The sequence below is a fragment of the Seriola lalandi genome, unplaced genomic scaffold (assembly GCF_002814215.2).
Source record: "Seriola lalandi dorsalis isolate HSWRI2012SDOR001 ecotype SW California unplaced genomic scaffold, Sedor1 jcf7180002054690, whole genome shotgun sequence".
Taxonomy (NCBI): domain Eukaryota; kingdom Metazoa; phylum Chordata; class Actinopteri; order Carangiformes; family Carangidae; genus Seriola; species Seriola lalandi.
Genome location: NW_019525243.1, coordinates 1,233,018 through 1,254,922, shown reverse-complemented (window position 1 = coordinate 1,254,922; position 21,905 = coordinate 1,233,018). Strand labels below are relative to the sequence as shown.

Sequence of the window (21,905 nt, the reverse complement as noted above, 5' to 3'; positions counted from 1 at the left end):
GGGCTTCTTAAGAGGGTTGGACAAATTGTCTAAAATGAACCTCCATACCTTCAAATTCAAAGTTTTCACTACAGGATTGCATGTGTTTACACACACACTCAGTAGCTCCAGCAGGCATTAGTAGGTATTGTATTGTATACTTTATAAACCAACACTTTGCACCCTTGCCAGAGTGTAATCAAAATCTGTGATAGTTTACAATGACTACCCGATGCTGTTTGTCTTTAGCATCGCTGTTTGAGACTCATGAAACCCTAAAATCACATTCCCAATCCAAACTGGAAACTTCCAGGCCACTTGTCATTGGCCCAAAACATCCTCAGTAGGATGCCGCCAGTAGGTTATTTTTGTTTGATATCTCCACCTACTGGTGGTGAGTAAAAACAACCTCAACTTCACAACCTTTGTGCAGGATGTGCACCACAGAGCAGAGCTACACCAACGAATCAGTTGATATAAGCTTATTGCTATTAAATTGCTAAGTGTACATGTAAGATGATAAGCAACAAAAAATTGCAATACAGAAAATAAACAGTGTCACCATTTCATTTCATAATTTGTCAACCAGAGAACAATGACAAGTTGATTTTTCAGCTGTCCCACTTAGTATGTACCTCAGTCACAGTTAAAAAACAGTTAAAAACCCCCAAAACTAAGGGACCAGTATCAATATCAATATTATTATCTATATATATATATATATAAAATCTGAAATCAGGGTTACTATTTGTGCTTGAGTACCAGACACATTGAGAGCAAACTCTGTTCCATCCACCTTTCTTGACATGAGTGGGTTTGTTTTCTCATGTAATGTGTGATTATCTTGTGGGAAATGATTAATTAGTAAGTCAAATTTGCTCTATCAGGAAATCACACAATATAACTTAACAGACTTTGCTCTTGGGTAAACATTTAGCAAGTGTCCTTATCCAGGCTAATGTTTTCACAGTTGTATCATCATTGGGATTTAAGAAACTTGACTTTAACAATATCTGCATCAAAATACAACTAAATGACCAACGGATATCAGACCAACCCAAGATATAACTTTTAATTCCTAGCTTACTGCATGATTAATAACAAGTCCCTGCATTTGTTGCAATACACCATTACTGCCCTGTTGTGTCCTCCTTTGACCCCATCATGGAAAAGTAGCATATGACAACATGTTTACTTCATAGTAAATTATTAGGCTCCAATCACTGACAAAAACTAGCTGATTTATAAACTAGTTAAGACACAGTTCAGGACTTGTCAGCAAATACATGAAATATTTACTGTAGCCAGTGCACTGTTGTAATGAGAGGACATGTGATGAACAAGCTTCTCTGGATTAATAAGAAAAAGAGTCCATGTCAGGTTAGTGGAGTAACATTGCCAGACTCTAACCTTACCTACCTCACTGTACATATTTGTATGCACAAATCAGGTGAGCAGACTCAGTGTTACAGCTTCAGCTCTTACAACCAGAACTCAGTGACGACTCATGGCTGATGAGAAGATGGAGATGGGTGAAGTTGGGACCTCTCTCATGACTACGGAATCTAAACAGACTCCGATCAGACCTCTGAACAAATTTGAGAGGTTATTTCAGCCCTGTCTGGGCGAGCTGGTAGGAACTACGTTCTTTGTGTTTATAGGGTGTGTGTCAGTCATAGAGAATGTGGAGTCTGCGGGGAGGCTTCAGCCAGCTCTGGTGCATGGTCTGGCTGTAGCCATCATGGTGGCTTGTATGGCTGAGATCAGGTGAGGATCATCTTCCCTGTTCTTTCAAAAACAGATATTTTATCCACATTGTGCAATTTATTGTGCCATGAAAAAAAGAGTTTTGGCTTAGTTATCATAGAATTCTGGATGGTTTAATAATCAATTTCATATAACTGCTAAGTCAGTAATTTCTTTTGATTCATACCATCTATGGTGGTTTTGAGTGCATATGCATCTCAAAAGCTAATTGTTTAAAAAGGTGAAAAAATGGAGCGCAATGAGCCTCACATTAGAGACATTACTTATCTGTGCCATTGAACATTCACTATTACTTTACATGTTTCTGTATATGTAATTTCAGTAGTTAAAGAATTATATTTAGAAAACAGCCATCTGAATAAATCAGTCCTGACTACTCATACTATTATTCATTCAATCTGTGTTAAACAATTTAATCTTTTATAAATAATTTGCAGAAACTTTGCATCACTTAAAAGGTTTATAGTTTTAAGACAATATTGGCTAAAACTCAAATGTTTACCCCACAACTGAAGTTTTATCTTTATTTTTTGCCTCTACAGTGGTTCCCATTTCAACCCTCCCTTCACCCTGGCCATCTTTCTGTGTGGGGGGATGGAGATGAACATGGTGGTCCCATACCTCGCTTGTCAATTGGTTGGAGGGGTGCTTGGAGCTGCTATGGCAAAGGTGAAGCTGTCACATTTGTGTATCATTAAATCATCTTTAGACTCTCTTATATGTACGTGAAATGGGACCTCTTCACAACTGAATCACAACTGACCGATGCCAACAGGCAATGACCTCCGGAGAGAACTACGCCAAGGCCCACGGGGCCGCGTTTGATCTGCTACAGTCAGATAGTCCAATAGGAGGAGCTCTGTTTGGAGAGGTCGCCATGACCTGCTTGGTCACCATGGTGGTGCTGCTGGGGGCTGTGAACGCCAAGACCAGAAGCCCCCTGGTGCCTTTCATGGTTGGCTGCACTGTTATCATCAATGTCCTGGCAGGGTGAGTAATGATTTGTGAGAGGAAAAACTGGGAATTTACATATGAAAGGTTAATTTTTACAGTAAAGTGCATCTGTTTTGGAAGAGCATTAGGGACATTTTGCAGTGAAATTCTTTATCTGCATGACTTCATTTCCTCTAGATGCATTCATGGTAATTTAATTTCTCATCACATTAGCAGTTTTATCGCTATATTTCACATAGGATGATTGGATGTCATGTTTTTGCTGCAGCAGTGATGCAAACAGAGGATACCATTCCAGTTCACATAAATACTTGTATGTTGTACACAAAAAGTGAGAACAATCATCCAAATATCTTCTTTAATTGTTTGTTTTATCAGTGGAGATGTATCTGGGACATGTCTGAACCCAGCCAGAGCATTTGGTCCAGCCATAGTGAGCAACTACTGGACTTATCACTGGGTCTACTGGGTAGGACCCATTGCAGGAGGTCTAATAGCAGCTGCCCTTGTCCGGTAGGTGCAACACAACACATACACTTAATACTAAAACACTAAGCCATGTTAAAATACTTCAATTTATTGCATATATGATAAAGAGGACATATTTTGACCATGTTTAGGGTTCATCATTTTATTCTTAGTGTATACTAAAATAGATTTACATGTGTCAATGTCCGAAATAAAAAAGACATTATTTTTCTTCAGAGCATTTTTTCTCTGACTTATCAGAGCCTTGTATGCTCTGATTGGTCAACATAAGAGCAGGCAACTATACATTCTGCCCACATCTTGCTTTCTTGCTCAGTTGTAAACAAACGATTGTGGTAGTTTGAGTCAGAGTCCTATCTTGAACAAGACAATGATAGACCTGATCCTTTCAAGTTGGACTAGAGCAGGAAAACAAGAATACCCACTGCCAGGCAATTTGACTTCAGGATAACATCAAAGGTAGGGGGTCACCCTGGCTTTGTTGTTTTGCTGGTTTACTGAAAAATTAACCGAATGGTCAGATTGTGGATAATCAATCTGAGTTAACAAGGCATAGCATGTCAATATTGACAAACTTCTTAGCATTTACAGTATATCTTTATGCATGTTGCTCTACTGCTTTGTACTAAAGTGATCAGGTCACCGGGACCCCCAGTTATAGTTCACAAATCCACAATGCATGGCCTACTTACAGGTTGTGAATCTGAGTCTCCCGACGGGCGATGTAAAGCGGGAACTGCTTCGTACTTCACACATAACCATTGCGAAAGTCCTGCGTTGAACTGCGGTTTTTGAAGCAGTCCTCCTTGGAGTGCTGGGCACACAGTAAAATATTTGGATCAGTTGAGGGAATCTGGTTAAAATGAATTCCAGCCACTGAGTTTTTTGTGGTTCTGTCGATGGCCAAGCGTACAAAGTAGATTTCTCCAGGAAAGTTAGAACACAGTCTCTTTTCGGCATGGCTACAAAACTAAAAAAAACTTTTCCTGGCCTTTATTTTAAGTAGTTGTGTGCTGTGCTGCATGCTAAGCTCGCAGTGCTCATCCAGCTTGCAGGTGGGTGGTGCTGAGGGGCGTACTGATGTCTATAGGTCTAGGAAGTAAGGCAGACAAAAACTAACACATTATACGAAAGGGAAAACTCGTAAAAGCATAATAGGTCCTCTTTAAAGATTCTTACTGACTAAACAAATTGTTTTCCTGTTTTGGCAGACTCCTTCTCGGAGACCACAAGATTCGACTCATTCTGAAATGAGGTTATGTTCACACCAACACACTTAGATCATCAGATGGCTTTATCCTCTACAGTTACAATATAACCCCCTTCTTTTCTTCCACTGAGATGTTCTTGTATACCTTTATTGCTACACAATAAACTTAACTAGACTAAACATAATGAAAGGTTCTTATGTTTTTATTCAAGTTGGTTGTTTAAGAACAAGTGTTGGAGTGTGATGCTTGTGTGCTTGTACAGTGTGTGATATCATACTTAACTTACAGTATAATTTAGTATCTACGTGGCCCTGCCACACTGTAGGTAAAGTTAAACAGAGCTGTAGATAATTAGTAAACTGAATAAACTTGGCTCTCTGTCTCAAGAGTTTGCACGCTGGTTTGTATTAACTTGAATTTGCACATACTCTGCTGGGTTGTAAATAAAACCATGATTTATTTTCAGAACCCCTACACAATCCCTGATGTGAGGACATGTATTTCTCCTGGCTAGTACTCGTTGCAATGCCAGACATCATAGAAATCTATCTGTCAACCAGGTGCATGACAGGTCCATGAGTGACCACAACAACACAAATAGAAAATTGTCTAACTCATTACCTTTTGAATTGAGAAGAACATTCATATATATATAAAAAGCTTGTGCCAAAATTCAATTACTTCACATTTCCACCACAAATGCTGCTCACCGTTTAAAGGAGACCAAATGGCAACCTTTTCAAAGCCAAGAGACATCTCTGCTCCAGCTTTGTGTTCCTCCTTGCCTGTCCCTGGTCTCTATAGCCGGAGCAGTGAATGCCTGTTCGGCACTGGAGGGTATCATGCTGTTTCCATATTGTACCCCTGAGCCTCCCCACAGCAGTGTCCCACATGGGAAAGCAGGGCAGGCGGTGGGATAAACCAATTACCCCCCAGTCTGGGTGGACTCCTGCCGGTGCACCATGCAGCACCTCCCGTCCGAGCCCTCCTGGGCTCATTCCCCATGAGAGCCTGCTGGAATTCCCTGAGATGAGAATTGTGTGGTCTCAAAAGCCTGCAGAGAGGCTATATTTTGCTTCGAAATTTGACATGGTGGCCCCTTGGGACAATACTGAGGGAGGAGACTCCAAACTGGGCTTCTGAAGGGTGAAAAAAATTTGTGGAAGCCTTGATTTTTTGGCAACATTCACCAAATAAGATTTTTTTTTTTGCAGCCTGTAACCATGTCTTATATACATAGACCCCTCTTGGTGCCCAAAAAATGTTTTAACAGATTATTTTAGCAGTCCATATTAAAATTGATCTAAAATATCGAGTGCCATTTGTCATTTGTCTAATATCCAATTTTTTAAAACAAAGGCATTAAATGTCCCAGTAAAATAAAAAAAAGAAGTCCAATATGTTTTTAATGGCTGGTTACAACTTTAATAATATGCGGTTTCGTCAGTTTTAGCTGAGACTGACACAGACAACATGCATAAGGAGAGAACAGATACAGAGAAATATGAACTATGGTAAGAATATGTAGCAGAAATACACAAGATGAGAAAATGTGGACCGAGTAAGGGCTCACCCCTCCTCTGGCTCCTTGGATTCATGAGCCCTGATGGTTTCTAGATGACAGCAGCCGTGACAATGGTCATTATGTCTGCCAGAGGCCTTGTCACTGCAGGGCCATTGTGTGGGCCCCATTCACCACATAGTCATTTACACTTTCATTGGCAGCTATTTAGTCCTCATAAAAAGTTCAACACACCAATTTGTGAGCCCTGCTCAGCCAAGGAGAAGTGTGGAATAGGCTCGGAAAGCAGTTGCTTTAAAAGTCAATTAATTGTTCCCCTCTTCTGGGAGGGGCTGAGGGGGAGGATCCCCAGGCTTTGGGGCCTCACATCTGTCCATTCGTCTTCTTGGGCCGTGATGCAGGGGCCACACAAAAGTTTGATTCAGTCTGCTCAGAGCTTTTGCCATTTAAGGAGATTTTGTATTTCATTTTATGCTAGGGCTATCCTATTATCATAAGAATCTGATTACAGGGGAAAGGATGGTATGCAAAGGGAAAAAGGAGCTAAATAAGCTTGTAGGACACTTCAGCTCTAAACGCCATTCTCCTCATAAAATCAGAGATTATGCAGCATATGATGAGAATTGAGGGGCGTAAGTTCATTTAAGGGTTTAGCAGAGAAAGAGTGCAGAGGCTTAAGCGGTCATTGCATTCTTGTGAAATAGAAGACCTCATGAAATTTAGATTTTTATGCATTGGTGATGAGCTGAATCACTTCTGAACACTTTATCACTCACATATGAACTGAGATTCTCCGTTAAGATAAAAATGTGTAATTATGTAAAAATAATAATATGTTTGAAATTCAAATTTTGAATTTTTCTTTATTGTAGATAACAAAACCAAAATTGTACTTTTCAAAAACCACATGCCTTTATGAATGTTTATCAATCTAACATATATTAAAACAACCACTGCTTTAGATATTTGGCTGCAGCAGCCAAAAGAGTCTATTTTCACCGTGATTTACAACACATAAAAATAAAACACCTTTCACTTTTTCAAGGACGCTTGGCAGAGTTAAAGCATTTGATCTCGACAATAAAAGTGAAAGACCTAGAGGATTTATTGAATCCAGTCAAATATAAACTTCTACCAAATGTTTCTTTGGCTCATCTCAATACCTAAAGAATTTAAGATCAAATGAAAGCTTAAACAACTGTACCATGAAAGCTGAACAGACATCGGAGTAAATCAGTCTTAAAACAAAGAAAAATATTATTTTTACTAGAACTGGACAATGTGGCAAATCATCCTTTGAATAAAGAAAGATATGTGGAGGAATCTTGAAATTATTTATTTTTCAACAACACAGAGTATAAATAGACAAAACAAAGAGGATTTGAAACTTCAGCACAGATGAATCCGAATGAAAATAACTCGACAGTCATATATGTTCAAGTCTACTCACTAAGACAAACTGGTGATTATAAATGGCGGCCCTTCATTCTACCCTCCCGCCTCAGTTCAGAGGGCAACTGTCACACTGAGCCAGCAAAGTGAACAACAGTCGATGTGGGGAGAAGCACAAAGAGGGAGCAGCAACCCAACCCCTTCTCAGTCTCCCAGGACCGAGGGCAGTGATGGGAAAGAGACAAAGGCTAGTCCTCCCTGAGCCTCAGTGCAGGAGGCCCCTGCTGTTTGCCCCTGTTCTGCTCCTCCAAATGTGTTTTTCACCAGAAGTTCAGTAGCTTTCTCCCTGCTGGTGATACTGGACGCCACCTTGAAGGCACATTAAAACATTACAGGGATCCCACAGTGCCGGTACAGGGGTGAGAATGCCTGTGGATGAAAACTGTAGGGCTCAGTGCCACCAAAACAACACACTTCCTCAGTCTGAAGGGAAGTCACAGGAATTCCGACGTGCCGCCCGGGCAGTCTGGTAGACAGACAGGAAGTCTTTGTATCGCGGGGCACACCCTAACCAAGCTTCCCCAAAGTGTTCTGACCCTGTGAAGAGAAACTGTCCATCCCCGGGCTTCACGTGACACCGTAGGAGTGTGTGGATGTGTCCATGCCAAGATGGGATGGATTGAGATGTCCCCGGAGCCACTTGTTGCTCAAACACTCTACTGCGCTGCCAGTACACCCTCACCGCTGTCACCTCCACCAATGATGTCTGACTTTCAGGGCTGTGGGTGACATTCTTGATGTAGCCTCGGACCACTGAAAAAGAAATGGCAGAATTTCCTTTACCATGTTTATAAATTTAGTGCATGAAAATCAAGTAAATAATCAGTTAAAGATCTATATTAGAAATCCATTTATTTCCAAATCATATAAGTTTCCTACATTTATTCAGTGTTTTCTGACTTTTACTTTTCTTCTTCAGCCATGTGCACTTTTACTGCTCATGTGCTTTCACCTTCCTTAAAATGGGCATAGGGGTTTTGTGAGACCAAAGCATGGCAATCAATCTCTATTGATTCTTCTCAAGCACAGGCCCCTCCCACTCGGCAGCTGCCCCCCCCCCCATCATCACACACACACACATCTGTTTGACCTCTGCTAACTGCACGGCCAGCAGATCTGCTGCTTTGATGAAGTATTCAGATCCTTAACCTAGGTTAAATCAGCAATAATACAATGTACGAATACTCCATTACGAGTAAAAGCCCTCAAAATCTTGAGTAATATTACAAATGTACTATCAGAAAATTACTAACTTATGACACTTAATTACAGTTTCTAAAATTATCTTTTGTTATTTTGTATGTAAAATCTGTAGAGGAACTAATAAGTATGTTTGTGAAATAAATAAAAATTACAACATATTATATATACTACTTAAATAAATGCAGAGGAGAAGCATAAAGTTGCATATAAGTAAAATGAAAGTAAATGCATTTAATAGTATGTACAATACTTGAATGACTACTAAATTTACTTTACTGCAGCTGATATTTACTGGTCATTTATGCCGTTTTGGATGTAACTGTTGCTTAAAGCTTCATTCTCAGTTGGAAACATTTATACAAGATCTATTATGCCATTTACACCCTTTGTCTCTCAGACCGAATCCCATTCATATTTTCATAGTTTGTACAGTGTGGCTAAGTCACATGTTACTTTGTAAAGAAACAGTCAGATGATATGGAGAGGGCAGGAAAACTTCAATATATCGGCATGAGAATTTAATGATGGGTGCTCTGTCAGTGTGTTTCCTTGTACAGTGAAAAACAGATTTTGGATGTTGAGCGAGATCATATGTGTACCTACCAAAGTCACTGTTGCAGATTGCCATCAGGAGTTCTGTATCATTGCAGGGTCGACAAGAAGCTGTGGGTAGAGAAAATCAGTGCAGAAAATGAAGACGTTTTTTGCTGTGTAGCACAGTGACATTTAAGATGATGGAAACTTGTATCAGATCATTTTGTCAGGTGAAATTTGATTGATGTTATCACTTTTCTCATATCATAATCAACCTCTCCCAATCTGTGCATGACCCCAAGCTCCATGACTGACATGATTGATAGCTAGGTGTCATTGCTCCTCCCTGCCACTTCACTGACCTAAACTCTCACATACCAGCTCCATTCATCTCCCTCCCCACATCACAGAGTGACGAAACCAGGGTTTAGGAGAAGGAATGCTGCTCCTGTGTTTGTGCTGCCCACCACACCGCCGGCAGATCAAAAACCCCTGCTAGTCTTGACCCTGTGTTTGACTCCTATTGTATCTCCCTAATTGAACGACCCAGTGCCAACGCAGGAGACTGCAGGAGTCAAACACTCTGCCAGATTGGTAATGCAGAAAAGATAAACCAGCAGCTGTCTATTATGGACACAGAATGACATCACCACTCTGGGACAGGCCCTCACACATGGATAAATGCTAATAAACGCACATGCACAATGATAAGGCATTTGTGGAATCTGCAAAGTATTTGCCATCTCAATTCAGGCCCCTTGGTTACGTGCCCCCCAGCCGCCCTGTGGTCTGCTCTGTCCTCTCTGCTTTGTCTGTCGATGGAAACCAGACAGCCGGACAAAACACGAGACTGACCAGCAGCTGCACGCCCCAGTCGGCAAAATTGGGGTCTGTAATTAAATAACCACTACTTTTTCTAAACTAGGAATTAGGATTGGTCAGTTAAAGTCCCTCACATCAGTAATTTGAACCACCAGTAAATGGTCACTGGCTGATGATTAGAATTTTTTGGTGCCACTTATTTATTAAGGCACCTTTTATAAAGGGTAACTACTGATTTTATAAATCGTTCATTAATTGTTTTCTGATGCCATTACTAAGAACAAAGTTTGGGTTGCCAGGCTGTGAAATCTCTCTTTTTGTTGATGTTTGTCCTTTCTATTTTGTAATAACGAAGTTATAAACTTTAGAAATGGTGATTGTTCTGTAATAAATGCTTAATAAATTTTTGATAAATTGATTTTGGTCCAGATCTTCTGAAGCCTTTTCCCAGAAGGTAAGAGGTTGATATGGTTCAATTAAAAGGATTTTTCACATCCTGACAACCCAGATATTGGTCTTATTAATGGCTTATAAGCAGACGAGGAAAGTAACTGAGTACATTTACTCAAAGCTGCTGCTGTTGCCTACTTAAGTACCATTTGAGTGTTTCAATTTTATTTCACTTTATACTTCTACTTCACTTTTTTGTTACGGATATAACTTCGCTATAGACTATTTATCTGTCAGCTGTAGTTACTGTTCAGATTAAGAATTTTTACTTTTACTTGAGTAAAGGATCTGAGTACTTCTCCAACTACTGCTTATAAATTAACTATCAATCTTGAGTAAATTATGTCTTATACATGAATAAAGTCATCAGTAACCTCCACCAAATTGTTTTCACCCCTGTGTGTTTGTTTGCAGGCAAAAAGTATGGCTACTGAACTAATTTGCACTGAACTTGGTGGAGGGATGGGGCATGGGTCAGGGAAGAACCCATTAATTTTTGGGTCATACACGGAGCATTTACTCTGAATTAGATTTTTTTTTTCTCTGAAGTCTGGTGTATGTTGTTTGACATTGGCTTTGGTGGTCTTCACTCTTTGCGTGTCCTTCTAGTTAGGCTATAACTTAAAGTCTACTAAACGCTCTATAAATGGCGTTTTCTCACACTCGTATCAAATGTATTGAAGCATCTATTTAGAACTTGTCTTCATAGGCTACCAGATTCCGAGAAAGTGAACTCACTCTGCAGCCCGCTGTGGCCCAAGTCGGGCACAGCACTCCTGTTGCCCAACAGCTCATATCTAAAGCCCATCGTGCGTCTGCTCCAGTGTCCTTCCCTCTGCGGGCTGGCTTGGAGGTAGAGAGCGGGCCTGTGCGGTCCATCTGCCCGGAAACAGAACACCTGCCGCGGCCGCTCGCCATCAGTCACCAGCAGCTCCAGCTTTCCGGCCCGTTCGATGAACACGCTGGCTCCGCGGAAAGAGGGAGATGGTTTGATGCAGACGGTGGTGCGCAGGTTGGAGGACAGGTTGGGCTCCAGAACCACTCTGACAGCCTGGCCCGGGTAGACCCACCTCACCGAGCCCTCTGTACAGCGCAGCCGCACCTGGAGCACGATTCTGGAGTCCACAGCAGCTGCAAAACCGCTGGATTTTGCGGTAAAAACGTATGATAGTAATTCAACAATATTTACATTGCTGCTGTGTGACATTGTTACATTACATTGAAATTGCTTAATCTATTAATCAATTATAGATCAGTTATAATCCACTGATTAAAGCAGATTTTAGGATGTAAAACCAATCCAAATGAATAATGCTAATCCTTTTTATTCGCTAATAATGCAGTTATAAATGTTGGTAAGCCATTATTAAACGAAGACAAATTTCTCACGCTCTAATAGGGTAGCAGGTCGGCAGTTATACATGTTAATAAGTCATTGATAAAGGGGTTTAATCCTTCAAGACCTGTGTTAATATGTTGTTGATAAATGGAATAGTCAAAGGGAGATTTCACAACCTACAGCAACCCACGCGTTTGTTCTTACTGGTGTCTTGAAAATGATTCATGAAGTCATTAGCCACAACTTCAAATCCTTTATAAATGTCACGTTATTGCTATCGCTGCTGCGCCTTTCAAATAGTCAATATGCGCTTCAAAATGCTGTTTATTTTCCCTTTTCCTTTCTCGGTTTCAAAGTGCCTGAACCTGTCCTTCAAAAAAAATTAAAATAAAAAAAAATAGAAAAGTCCCCTCACCTTCCAGTCCAGCTGCACAGATCAGCCGCACAGTGCCGTAACTGAAGAGCCAGAAAACACAGCAGAACGGTCGCATTTGGCAACATCTCACCCACACAGAGAGAAAAACGCAGACAGAAGTGGACGGCAGCGCATGGCTACAAAAAACAAGTTTGCCTGGGAGATATCGACAGTCGCTACAAGCGCTCTGCTGCACCTTGTGAGGTTCAGCTTCACTATATGCTCTCTCTCTCTCGCTCTCTCTCTCGCTCTCTCTCTCTCTCTCTCTCGTTCTCTCTCATTCTCTAATTAGAGCTGATCCAGTTGTTGGGGACTGCTGGTCTCTACAGGTCTTTGTCTTTCCTCTATAAAGAGACAATGATGTTGAAAGCCTTCAGCCATCTGTTAACATCAGCGCGCCTGTTTGCACAATAATTCACCCACTTTAAAAGTCTCTCAGCAGTTTATCATACCACCAGTTAAGTTATTAGTTAGGCTGTACTTAGCCAAAATGTTTAATACTCTTAAACCGTGTTTTTTTCTCTCCTTCATTTAAATTTGCAAAAGTAAATTAAACAAAAATTAGTCTGAGTCTATATCACTGAGTATCAGAGCCAGCTGATCCTGTTGAGGTCGTTTCAGAAAGGTTATAACTAAAAAAAGAGGAGATTAAAAAAAAGAGAATATAGAATTAAAAATAAAAAGTCCGTGTGCTTCTGTGTTTGGGCTTCATCTAGTGGCGGGATGGTGCAGCGCACAGTCCCCTCACATCTGGAAGGCAAAATCCAATGTAGTCTGCTGGGAGGCTTTTCCAGCCCCGAAGAAACCCACAGCAGGGGGAAGCTGTGTCTCAACAGCCGCTAATAATGTAGATGAATACAAACTGGAATGCGTCACCAGCTTTCATCAATGATTAATCCACTGAGGATGAGTAGGTTCACTTCATTTTAACCTGCAGGGTCTTTGTGCAAAAAAAAAAAAATTGGCACCGTTTCAAGGTTTTGCTGGTGGCGACATCTTGTGGAGGTAACGTCTGTGGAGCGGAACCGTGCAGGCCACTGTGAGGGCTGATGGCTGCAGCTTCTCTCGGGGTTTGTGTACAGGCCCCGAGGCGGCATCAGATGAAAGGGTTGTGGTTTTTGATGGGTAAACTATGTCGTTGAGTAAAATTACACTCATATGGAGAGATCGGCCAGATGTTGTCTCAGCTGCAGGAAAAAAAAAAAAAAAAAAGCTTTTTATTGTTCAAGTCACTAAATCTCAAAGTCTGGACGAGATCCGGAATATAATCACGTTTGTCATCACCGATTTGAAAAGACATTCATATTCGCAAAACTTCTCGGCGTTGTCGTCTCTGACAGTGTAGTAGACGATGATTTTATGATTTTGCTTCAAACATCTCTAGAAAATTGTTGCTTCACCTTCGTTTTTCCATTAAACTGCGTCACCAAAGTTAGATCTATGAGCACATACGCAGCTTTAATATCGCATTGGTGTCAGTCCTCTCACATTCAGAATGACCAGTAGTGAGCCAGAAACCAGACGGAGTTCTTTTAGCTACAGGAGTACCGGATGGTCAGACTGGGTCATGTGTCCCAGAGAGACAAAGCAAAGTCATATGAATGGAGGCTTTGTGCCTGAAAGAAGACAGTGGCCTCTTATCGGCACAGTGCAGCCTGTATCCTTCATATACTGTAGGAGTCCACAAGGTGATGCAAACTGTTTCCCGTCAGAAAACAGATGGGAAAATTCCAGGCCTCTGACATGATCTGAAATCATTTTTTAAAATCACAAAATCAAATTCAAATTCTGTTCACAGTGTGGTTGTCCACGCTTTTATGTCCATGCCGCGGTTAAATGTCATTGTGTAATATGATCATTTACAGTGTCTTTGGCTGAATGAATTCAAACTGTCAAAATGAAGTCACTCCGCCATGACTCGCTTTGAGGCCTTAACTCGAGTCCTTCTTTGAGCGCCAATTCCAGCGCGTGCAGTATAAACACTGGGAGTGACGATGAAAATGATGATGGTGATAAGTAAACGAGAGGAGCAGGCTTTGTAGGTTTCTTCTACTGAAGCACCACAACTCCAGGGTATATTTTCATTCTCATCAGATGTGGTTCATAGCTTCTTTTTTTTTATTATAATCATTATTGTTATTGCTGCTTTAAAAAGATTGAAAATCAAATAAATACCAAAGCAGATTAATTACAGGACTCTTTCAACTTCAGATCAGGCCTTCGTCGTTTCATCTGAACTGAGGGGGTCACAGAAACATTTCTGTAATGTAAAGACGTGCTGATGAGTGTTTCATTAGTCTCGTGTGACAAGAAAGCTCCTTATACAAAACTGCAAGAGGAAAATATCTATTTTTAATCAAACCCCCCCCCCCAAACCATTAGAATAATTCATACAAACCAGAAACTTGCTCAGCATAAATGGTCAGACATTCCTTTTGAATGTGACCCCCGACACAGAGCAACTGTGAAGCATTTACAAAAATATATATTCCGCAGTCTAATGAAGCATTTAGATTTAGCATTTAGATTAGGACTTGAAGACAACAATACTTTGTGAAACGCATACAAAATTTATTTAGATATTTTAAAGATGATGAAGTTGGAGTTTAGATTTCAAAATAACACTTACTCTGCATGGCATTGATTATTTCGATTATTTGACACGATGCTGTTGCCTACAAACATTATCTACATTAACATTATGTGGATAAATGTAAAAAGAATGCAGAATAATGAAACTTAAACCCTTCATGTGGCGTGAAAGACATGACTGGAAATGAAACTTAAACAAATGTCTGTAACTCGGGGAAACACTGTCACAGTCGATAGCCGGATACGGTTGTTATAATAACATGGATACAAAGTTTTATAGTAAAGAAAAAAAAAAAAAGACAAAGCCATGCCATTATGTAGATGCTAATCTTAGGATGACAGCAGTGATACTAAGCGCAACAAAAATACCCTTTAAAGATGCAATGTCACTTTCCTTTTTTTTTTATTTTTTCAGCAGCGTATTAAATATTTGTATATGTACACTTTTGAAAGTTACATAGAAAAAATATAGTATTACAGTAGGCTTGTTAGTTAGTAGCTTGTTAAACAATGATTTCGGCATATACAGCCTCCGCTGACCTAAACATCCAGAGCACATATACTCATCTTTTATCAGTGAAGAAGCCTTTGTCCGTGCTGCTCTCTCTGATGGTGACTGTCAAGAAGTTCATAGTGACATCTGTCACGGTCACAGTGTCCAGGTTGGTGAAACTGGGGGTCCAGGACGAGGCTGATCGCGCGGTTTCATCGTGGATGGACTCGGCCTCTGTGGAGATGACAGCAGGTTGTTCCCGGGGCAGACAGTACTGCTTCAACTGATGGCTCCGGTGCTCTGCAGAGTGCTTCAGCTTGCCGGGCTGAGGAACAGACACCCTGCTCAGAAAATGAGTCCTGTGCCCCATGTGGTCGCTTTTACGCGCTTTATCTGGGCTGAACGCGCAGGTGTAAGACAAGCCCGCGCCCACCAAGTGTCTCTGCTCGCCGCTGGATTTGGGTGTAATCGTGGTCTCCTCCTGAAACCTCTTAGTCAGCTGGAGGAGGCTGTGGTCTGACGTCTCCCCGTGGTGATGCAGGCGTCGGGTCATTTTGGAAAGGCCGTGTGACACCGGCTCCTCCAGGAACCTGCTCCGCTTGGTGTCCGGCTCTGCTGAGCTGCAGCCATCATCTTGATCATAATGTAATTGCAGCTTCGGTTTGCGCCCTCTCTTCTTGGGGAACTCGGTGGGTTCTTGGAGTGTCAGGGCAGCTGGAGGGGTTGGCCTGGGCCTCCTCTCTGGCTCCGGTGGTCGGACGTGGACACTCTCTCCTCTGTTGACCGCGCTCGGTGGGAAGATTGTGGGAACCACGGCGCGTAAACCCTCCCGGGCCCTTGGTGTTATGACAGGCTCCGGGATGGGATAGGAAACCTGGATCGCTCTGGGAGCCTCTCTTCTAAATTCATACGTCTTTTCTTTGGCTTTGGCTTTGGCCTGAGGACAGAGCAAATAACGTTTATGAAAGGAGGTTTCCCAGAAGCCTCCTGAGGAAATTTAAAGGTTTAAGAGAAGCAGCTGTTTGGTTACACTGGACCTTCAAGGCCTCGTCCTGAGGTTGTTTATTTTTTAAAGAATTCAAGGCAATAAAAAGGAATATAAGTGAGATACATAACAACTGATAAAATGTACAAGAACTGTTACATAACCTTAGCTCATGAAAATCATGTGGTAAATTAAAGAATTTCTTTTGAGTTACAGTTGTCATTCCCCTAGTTTTAAGGTGACTCTAACACACAGCTGAGCACTTTCAAAATGACTAAGGCCGTCACTGTCATATCATGGAAATGATTCATCATTGTGTCATTTTTGACAAACCTCAGAGAAGCGACAAGATCAAAACATTCACCTTCAGAAGAAATGTCTCAGGTTTGGGTCCCCTCTTTTTCGGCCCGAACAGCTCCCTTTCGCGCTCCCTGTGGAAGAAAATCATTTGAAGAATCGTCACGACACATGAACTAATTATTTCTTATTTAGTCTATAGTTCAATCGGAATATTTAATTTTCCACATAAGAGCAAAACTCTTTCACTGGGGCGAGATTAAGACAGTTTTCGTGGCGGCTTTTAAAAAAAATCAGTTTAGTTGAATTAAAATGAAAAATGTGCCAGAATAAAGGAGATGAGCTGCTTGTGATGTAAAAAGTGTAACACATCTTTCACCCATTTGAGCTGGAAATGAATCACTTCGCTCCACAAACACCTGCCATCGCTTCTTTTACGAAAAGTAAAGATTGAAAGACTAAAATCCAGACTTCATGTCTTATTGATATGGGCATTTTCGTGGTGCGGAGAGCGCGGTGCCATTTCGTTTGTGCCGACAGAGGCCTACTGCTGCGCTGTCAAACCCTCACCTCTCCTCGAAGGCAGCGAAGAGTCGTGCATCCAGAATGTTTTCCTCCGGCTCCCAAGTGCTGTACCTGTGTCACAACAGCAAAGAGGAGAGGTATTTGGCACCATACATTGAGCTGGATCGCATGCCAAAGCGCGCACACACGCGGCCCAACACTTTTTATCAAAGCAATTTTGCTGCGTATACGCTGCAATTACAGACTACGTAGCCGACAGTGACGCATGGTGAACCCAGCCATTGCTAAAGCTATAGTGTGGACTTGAACACATCACAGCGGGCTGAAGCTTAGACATTTTCACCCCCTGACTGGCGCACACGAGCCAGCAGACCCACAGCAGCCTGCACGACGGCACACAGAGCAGATGAAATGGATAAAAAAAAAACATCCACAAGCTGAGTAGCGACAGAGTCTGAGGTGCAGTTGTACGAGCGGCCAGGATGGAGCGCTGTCCTTCTCAGCCTCGGATATTATATACTCACTTCTGAGACCAGCCCTTCCATTTCACTAGATATTCCCAACGACCCTGCAAAAGAGATCCGTTAAAGATTCAGGTTATCAGAGAATTTGTCTGTCGGCGCTGCACAAACAAATGGTTGCGTAATAGGTGTGGAGACACAGCCTGTGGGGGGGAAAAAAAGCAGCGAATACCCGTCTGATTCGCCGTTTAATGATGGACTCGGCTGCGAAGACGCTCTCACCGACAGCCGAGAGCTCCATGATTCACCATGCACCTCCGTTTATTTCTGTCCCTTTTATTATTTTTGGCTTCCCCGTGTCCTCTTCGGGTTGTTTAATTTCGCACATCCCATAATACGCAATCTGAAGAGGACGTCATCACGTCTTTTTCTGTTGCCAGGCACCGCAGTCGGTAGGACGGATCGTGGTGGAGCACATTGGCTCAGTTGTTGCTACGTGCTCCGGGTTTCTGAGTGAAGGGGAGGAGCCCCGCTGCTCTGGCTGCTGTACAGGAATCTCTGGCACAGTAGAAACAGGCGAAGTCAGAGGCTCCCGGAGCGGATCCACGGACCCCGGAGGTCTCCGAGGGGGGGTCCAGAGAGTCCACACTAAAGGAAATAATAGTTTAATTTCAGCGGCTTTCAAACGAACAATGAGAGAGAAGAATGGGCGGCTGAATGAAATGTCAAACACAGCCCCTTCACACAAACTATCTGTGAATATGAGTCTCTATATGTAAACACGAATAATTCAAGAACAAAATTCAAACTAATGTCTTCACTAATAAATATTTAAGCATGAAAATTGTATTAAAAGAAGCCATAAATGGCGAGACATGTGTCCTACTCGAGGATGAGTGAAGTCAGAGCTATCTCCGGGTATGAGAGTCACCCTCAGACACTATGACTGGCCTGTAAATTCATGAATGATTATTCAAAAGAATTAGTTCAATATAATCTGAGACAGCTCAGTTTAATTTACACGTGCACCCGCCCCAGGTTCACAGTGCTGAAACTCAAATGAAAGCGCATGCACGAGCTGTAAGGCAACACTATGAGTAATTGGACTGTTGCGCATTGTGGCTTCATTAAGATTTGACGCACATTGTGTCTGCAGATTGTTCGACCTGTAGACACGTATTGTGTCTAAGTCAGAGAGCATTGAGAAAGTCTGAGGCAGTTTAAACATTTCTTGAGTCGGTCCTTTTTTAAATAGGATTCCAGAGACGACATTTTATCGGCGCATATGGTCAGTCTGTATAGACTCACATGAGGAACAAAAAGAATGTTTTTTGTAACATCTTTATTGTTGAGCTAAATGACCTGAGCGGTAATTGTGGTGCAGAATGAGCGCATCCATTTTCATTGCAACGCTCAAACACACGCAGAATTTACTTGAAGAGCACGTAACAGTTTTTATTCTGATGGACTAAAGACTGTTTTGAAGTTTGGCAAATTTAAGTCCTCATGAGTTCAAAATTTTGGAAAAGCAAACTGCTAAAAAAAAAAATGAAAGAGCTGAAAAGTGGATTCACCTGGCACACTGGACTTCATCCAGTGTGTTCTTGGCTAAAATAAAATTTCAAATTGTCTCTGGTTTATGTAAAAGAGCCCACAAAACATGTCGACACCCTGCTGCATTTCTGCCATCAACATTGGAGCTTTGTGCCTCATTTGCTTTAATCTTTGAAATTAATCTTTGTGTTTTTTTCTCTCTTGTATAAATAAGCTGATGAAGGCCTGGTATCTCACAGATATATAAAAAAAAATGTTGCAGTTATTCCTCAGTGACGGCGGTGGTAAAATAATTTTTAAACCTTTTAATTGTTGTGATTTTATTAACAGAGTTAAATAGAACAATTATTATTATTGTTATTATTATTATTATTATTATTATTATTATTAGGCCTATTATTATTATTAGTAGTAGAAGTAGTAGTGGTAGTAGTAGTAGTATTTCTGGTGGTTATTTACTTCATACAAAAACCTAAGCAGCTCGAATTTAATTGAACATAAAATATTTGTATTTCAGCAGTAAGCAGTAAGTGAATTCTGTAATAAATAATAATAAAAAATAACAACAACAATGGTAATAAATTATATAATAATTATATGTAATAATTTTTTAATATATATATATATATTGAATATATTGAACAACTATGATGAGAACATTGATAACACAAATGAATCATTATAATAAGGGAGAATATGATTGAAGTGCGCAGCTATCTCTCCAGTTCTTGTCATTTTCTGTGGCCTCGTGCAATTTTCCACTGTCATCAGCTGTTATTTTAAATGATAAATGAAGATAAAATAAAATTATAATAGGCTACATTTAAGTTTTGTCGAAAGAAACACGAGTGTATTTTATTCTTCAAAGTCTTTGTACCTGCAAAAAACCTCCACCATCATCCTTATCACAGTCCTGAACGGAGGATCAAACAGATTCCACATTGAAAAGGAATTCATTCATTAAAAAGGTTCTAAACACGATGAAGCACAAAGTTGGAAATATATGATTTTCATTTACAGATTCTGACCCTGATTTTCTCGCAGTTTTTTTTTTTTCCAGCTCTTCTTTTTAAAATGAGAACAAAGATGCATCAGGCCTGTAAGAGTTTATTCACTAAATGAGTGAAGCAGGTATAAAATCACCTCATCACTTAGGTAACCACCAGCAAAAACTTTCTTGGCTCGGTCCACCGACATCTAATTATTTGGCCACTGTGGCCATTTTTAAAAGACGTTGCAGCCTGCAGCTGAAAGGAGACACTATAACAGAAATCTTCATGGATATAAGACACCGATTTACCACGAAATCTTAGCATCACTGAAAAATATTACGTGTAAATGCATTTCTCTACATTTTTTCTTTATCTAAAGCTCCACTTCATGTTGTATTAACCCATGAAATCCAGACCCAGCATTTGCCTTAAATGACAGCCATGAAAGCACACGGGCGAGTTGTTATTTAATTGTAATTATCTGTGAGGTTAATTAGAGGTGGGATCACATTAATGCAGATGTGTAAAATGAAATCACAACATCAGCAGGGAGGCAGTGAGTCGGTCTGTCCTGTGGGGAGAGGTGCTGCATCGTCTTGTCCGTCTGTCCACCCCATCACGTTAAAGATCATGAAGGATGGGCTGATGGTTTTTTTTGTTTGTTTGTTTGTTTTTTCTTGCTGCTTTCTGTCTGTTTAAATTTTCCCTGCTGTGGAGCAGACAAAGGCGGGCGCGCCGCTGACAAAAGATGCGTTGTGGCTGCTGTCGAAATATGAACCACCATTTTGATAGTCATAGCTTGTAGACCGACATTTCCTGACGGTACTATAATGGCTATAGACTGCACGGTTTCTGTTGAGAGAGGGAGAGAGAGGGGGGAGAGGGAGAGGGAGAGGGAGAGAGAGAGAGAGAGAGAGAGAGAGGGAGAGGGAGAGAGGGAGAGGGGGAGAGGGAGAGAGGGAGAGAGGCGGATGGTGCTTGTTGGGAGTATGCAGCCTCACACTGCACGCCGCTGCTGCTGCAGCTGCTGCTGCTGCTGCTGTTGCTGCTGCTGCTGCTGCTGCTGCTGTTGCTGCTGCGGTTCTCTCCATATTTGGCTGTGAGTCGATGAAAAGTGAGTCTGCAGGAGCCGCAATGGCGACAGCCGTACATGAATAAACAGAGCTGGCTCTGTGAGAACAGTATTGGCGCTCTGGTTTCTGGGCAACTGCTGCACACAGCGCGCTCTTCACTGTCCTACTTTACACCGGGCGACATTTTCTGCTGAAGGTGGCTCAGGCACCAGGCACACAAAAAACCACAGGCGAGAAACTGCGAAGTCCGTGTGGCTCTGCAACCTGCAGCTTTGCCATTTCAGCGCATGCTTTGAATTAGAAGGCTGATACACACCCGACCACAACACAGACTCACAATTCTCATAGTCCGCTGTGACTATTTGGGGTTTTTAGGTTAGATCTATTTTCTTTAACATTCTTTCTAGATAAAAATACCATCTCACGTCAAAGAAACGAGAGATCCACTCTGCTGCTTCATAAAGTATTTGGAAAGAAAATCCGGAACAGGAAGAACACGACGCCTTAATTAACAAAGAGCCTTCCATTTCTATCCTTATTAATTTATTAGATTTTCTGAGGCCTCCGCAGGGTCACACACACACACACACACACACACACACACACACACACACACACACAGAGTAAGAGAGAGAGAGACAGAGAGACATGCGAGCTATTTGTTCATGTGTTTTGAAATTTCCGCTCATATCAACTCATATAAACTGAGTTCGAAAATGTGCTGTGTCATGCTGCCACCTTTAGACACGTCCTCTCTGGGTCTGTTTGAATTAATCGATTGGTTGTTACATATTTT

The 21,905-nt window shown here is 41.4% G+C and overlaps 3 protein-coding genes across 4 annotated transcripts; 1 reads left to right on the top strand and 2 right to left on the bottom strand.

The window, feature by feature from the left end:
- Nucleotides 1–689: 689 nt before the first annotated feature.
- Nucleotides 690–4,589, top strand: aqp8b (aquaporin 8b). The gene is made up of 5 exons (XM_023423310.2): nt 690–1,746; nt 2,289–2,415; nt 2,522–2,736; nt 3,079–3,213; nt 4,401–4,589. The coding sequence occupies exons 1-5, from the start codon at nt 1,487–1,489 to the stop codon at nt 4,441–4,443; spliced, it is 780 nt and encodes a 259-aa protein (XP_023279078.1). The 5' UTR covers nt 690–1,486; the 3' UTR covers nt 4,444–4,589.
- Nucleotides 4,590–7,242: 2,653 nt separating this feature from the next.
- On the bottom strand, nt 7,243–14,548 carry LOC111667560 (meteorin-like protein). Its single transcript, XM_023423298.2, has 4 exons — nt 12,138–14,548; nt 11,122–11,525; nt 9,181–9,240; nt 7,243–8,127 (listed from the first exon to the last, which is right to left on the bottom strand). Exons 1-4 carry the CDS (start codon nt 12,221–12,223, stop codon nt 7,793–7,795), a joined length of 885 nt encoding a protein of 294 aa, XP_023279066.1. The 5' UTR covers nt 12,224–14,548; the 3' UTR covers nt 7,243–7,792.
- Nucleotides 14,549–14,687: 139 nt separating this feature from the next.
- Nucleotides 14,688–17,969, bottom strand: cbx8a (chromobox homolog 8a (Pc class homolog, Drosophila)). 2 transcript variants are annotated; one of them, XM_023423297.2, is made up of 5 exons: nt 17,723–17,968; nt 17,554–17,597; nt 17,075–17,140; nt 16,572–16,638; nt 14,688–16,159 (listed from the first exon to the last, which is right to left on the bottom strand). In XM_023423297.2, the coding sequence occupies exons 1-5, from the start codon at nt 17,789–17,791 to the stop codon at nt 15,293–15,295; spliced, it is 1,113 nt and encodes a 370-aa protein (XP_023279065.1). In that variant the 5' UTR covers nt 17,792–17,968; the 3' UTR covers nt 14,688–15,292. The 2 variants fall into 2 exon arrangements, with proteins under 2 accessions (XP_023279065.1, XP_087034650.1); XM_087178524.1 differs by lacking the exon at nt 17,075–17,140 and having other exon boundaries at nt 17,723–17,969.
- Nucleotides 17,970–21,905: the final 3,936 nt, after the last annotated feature.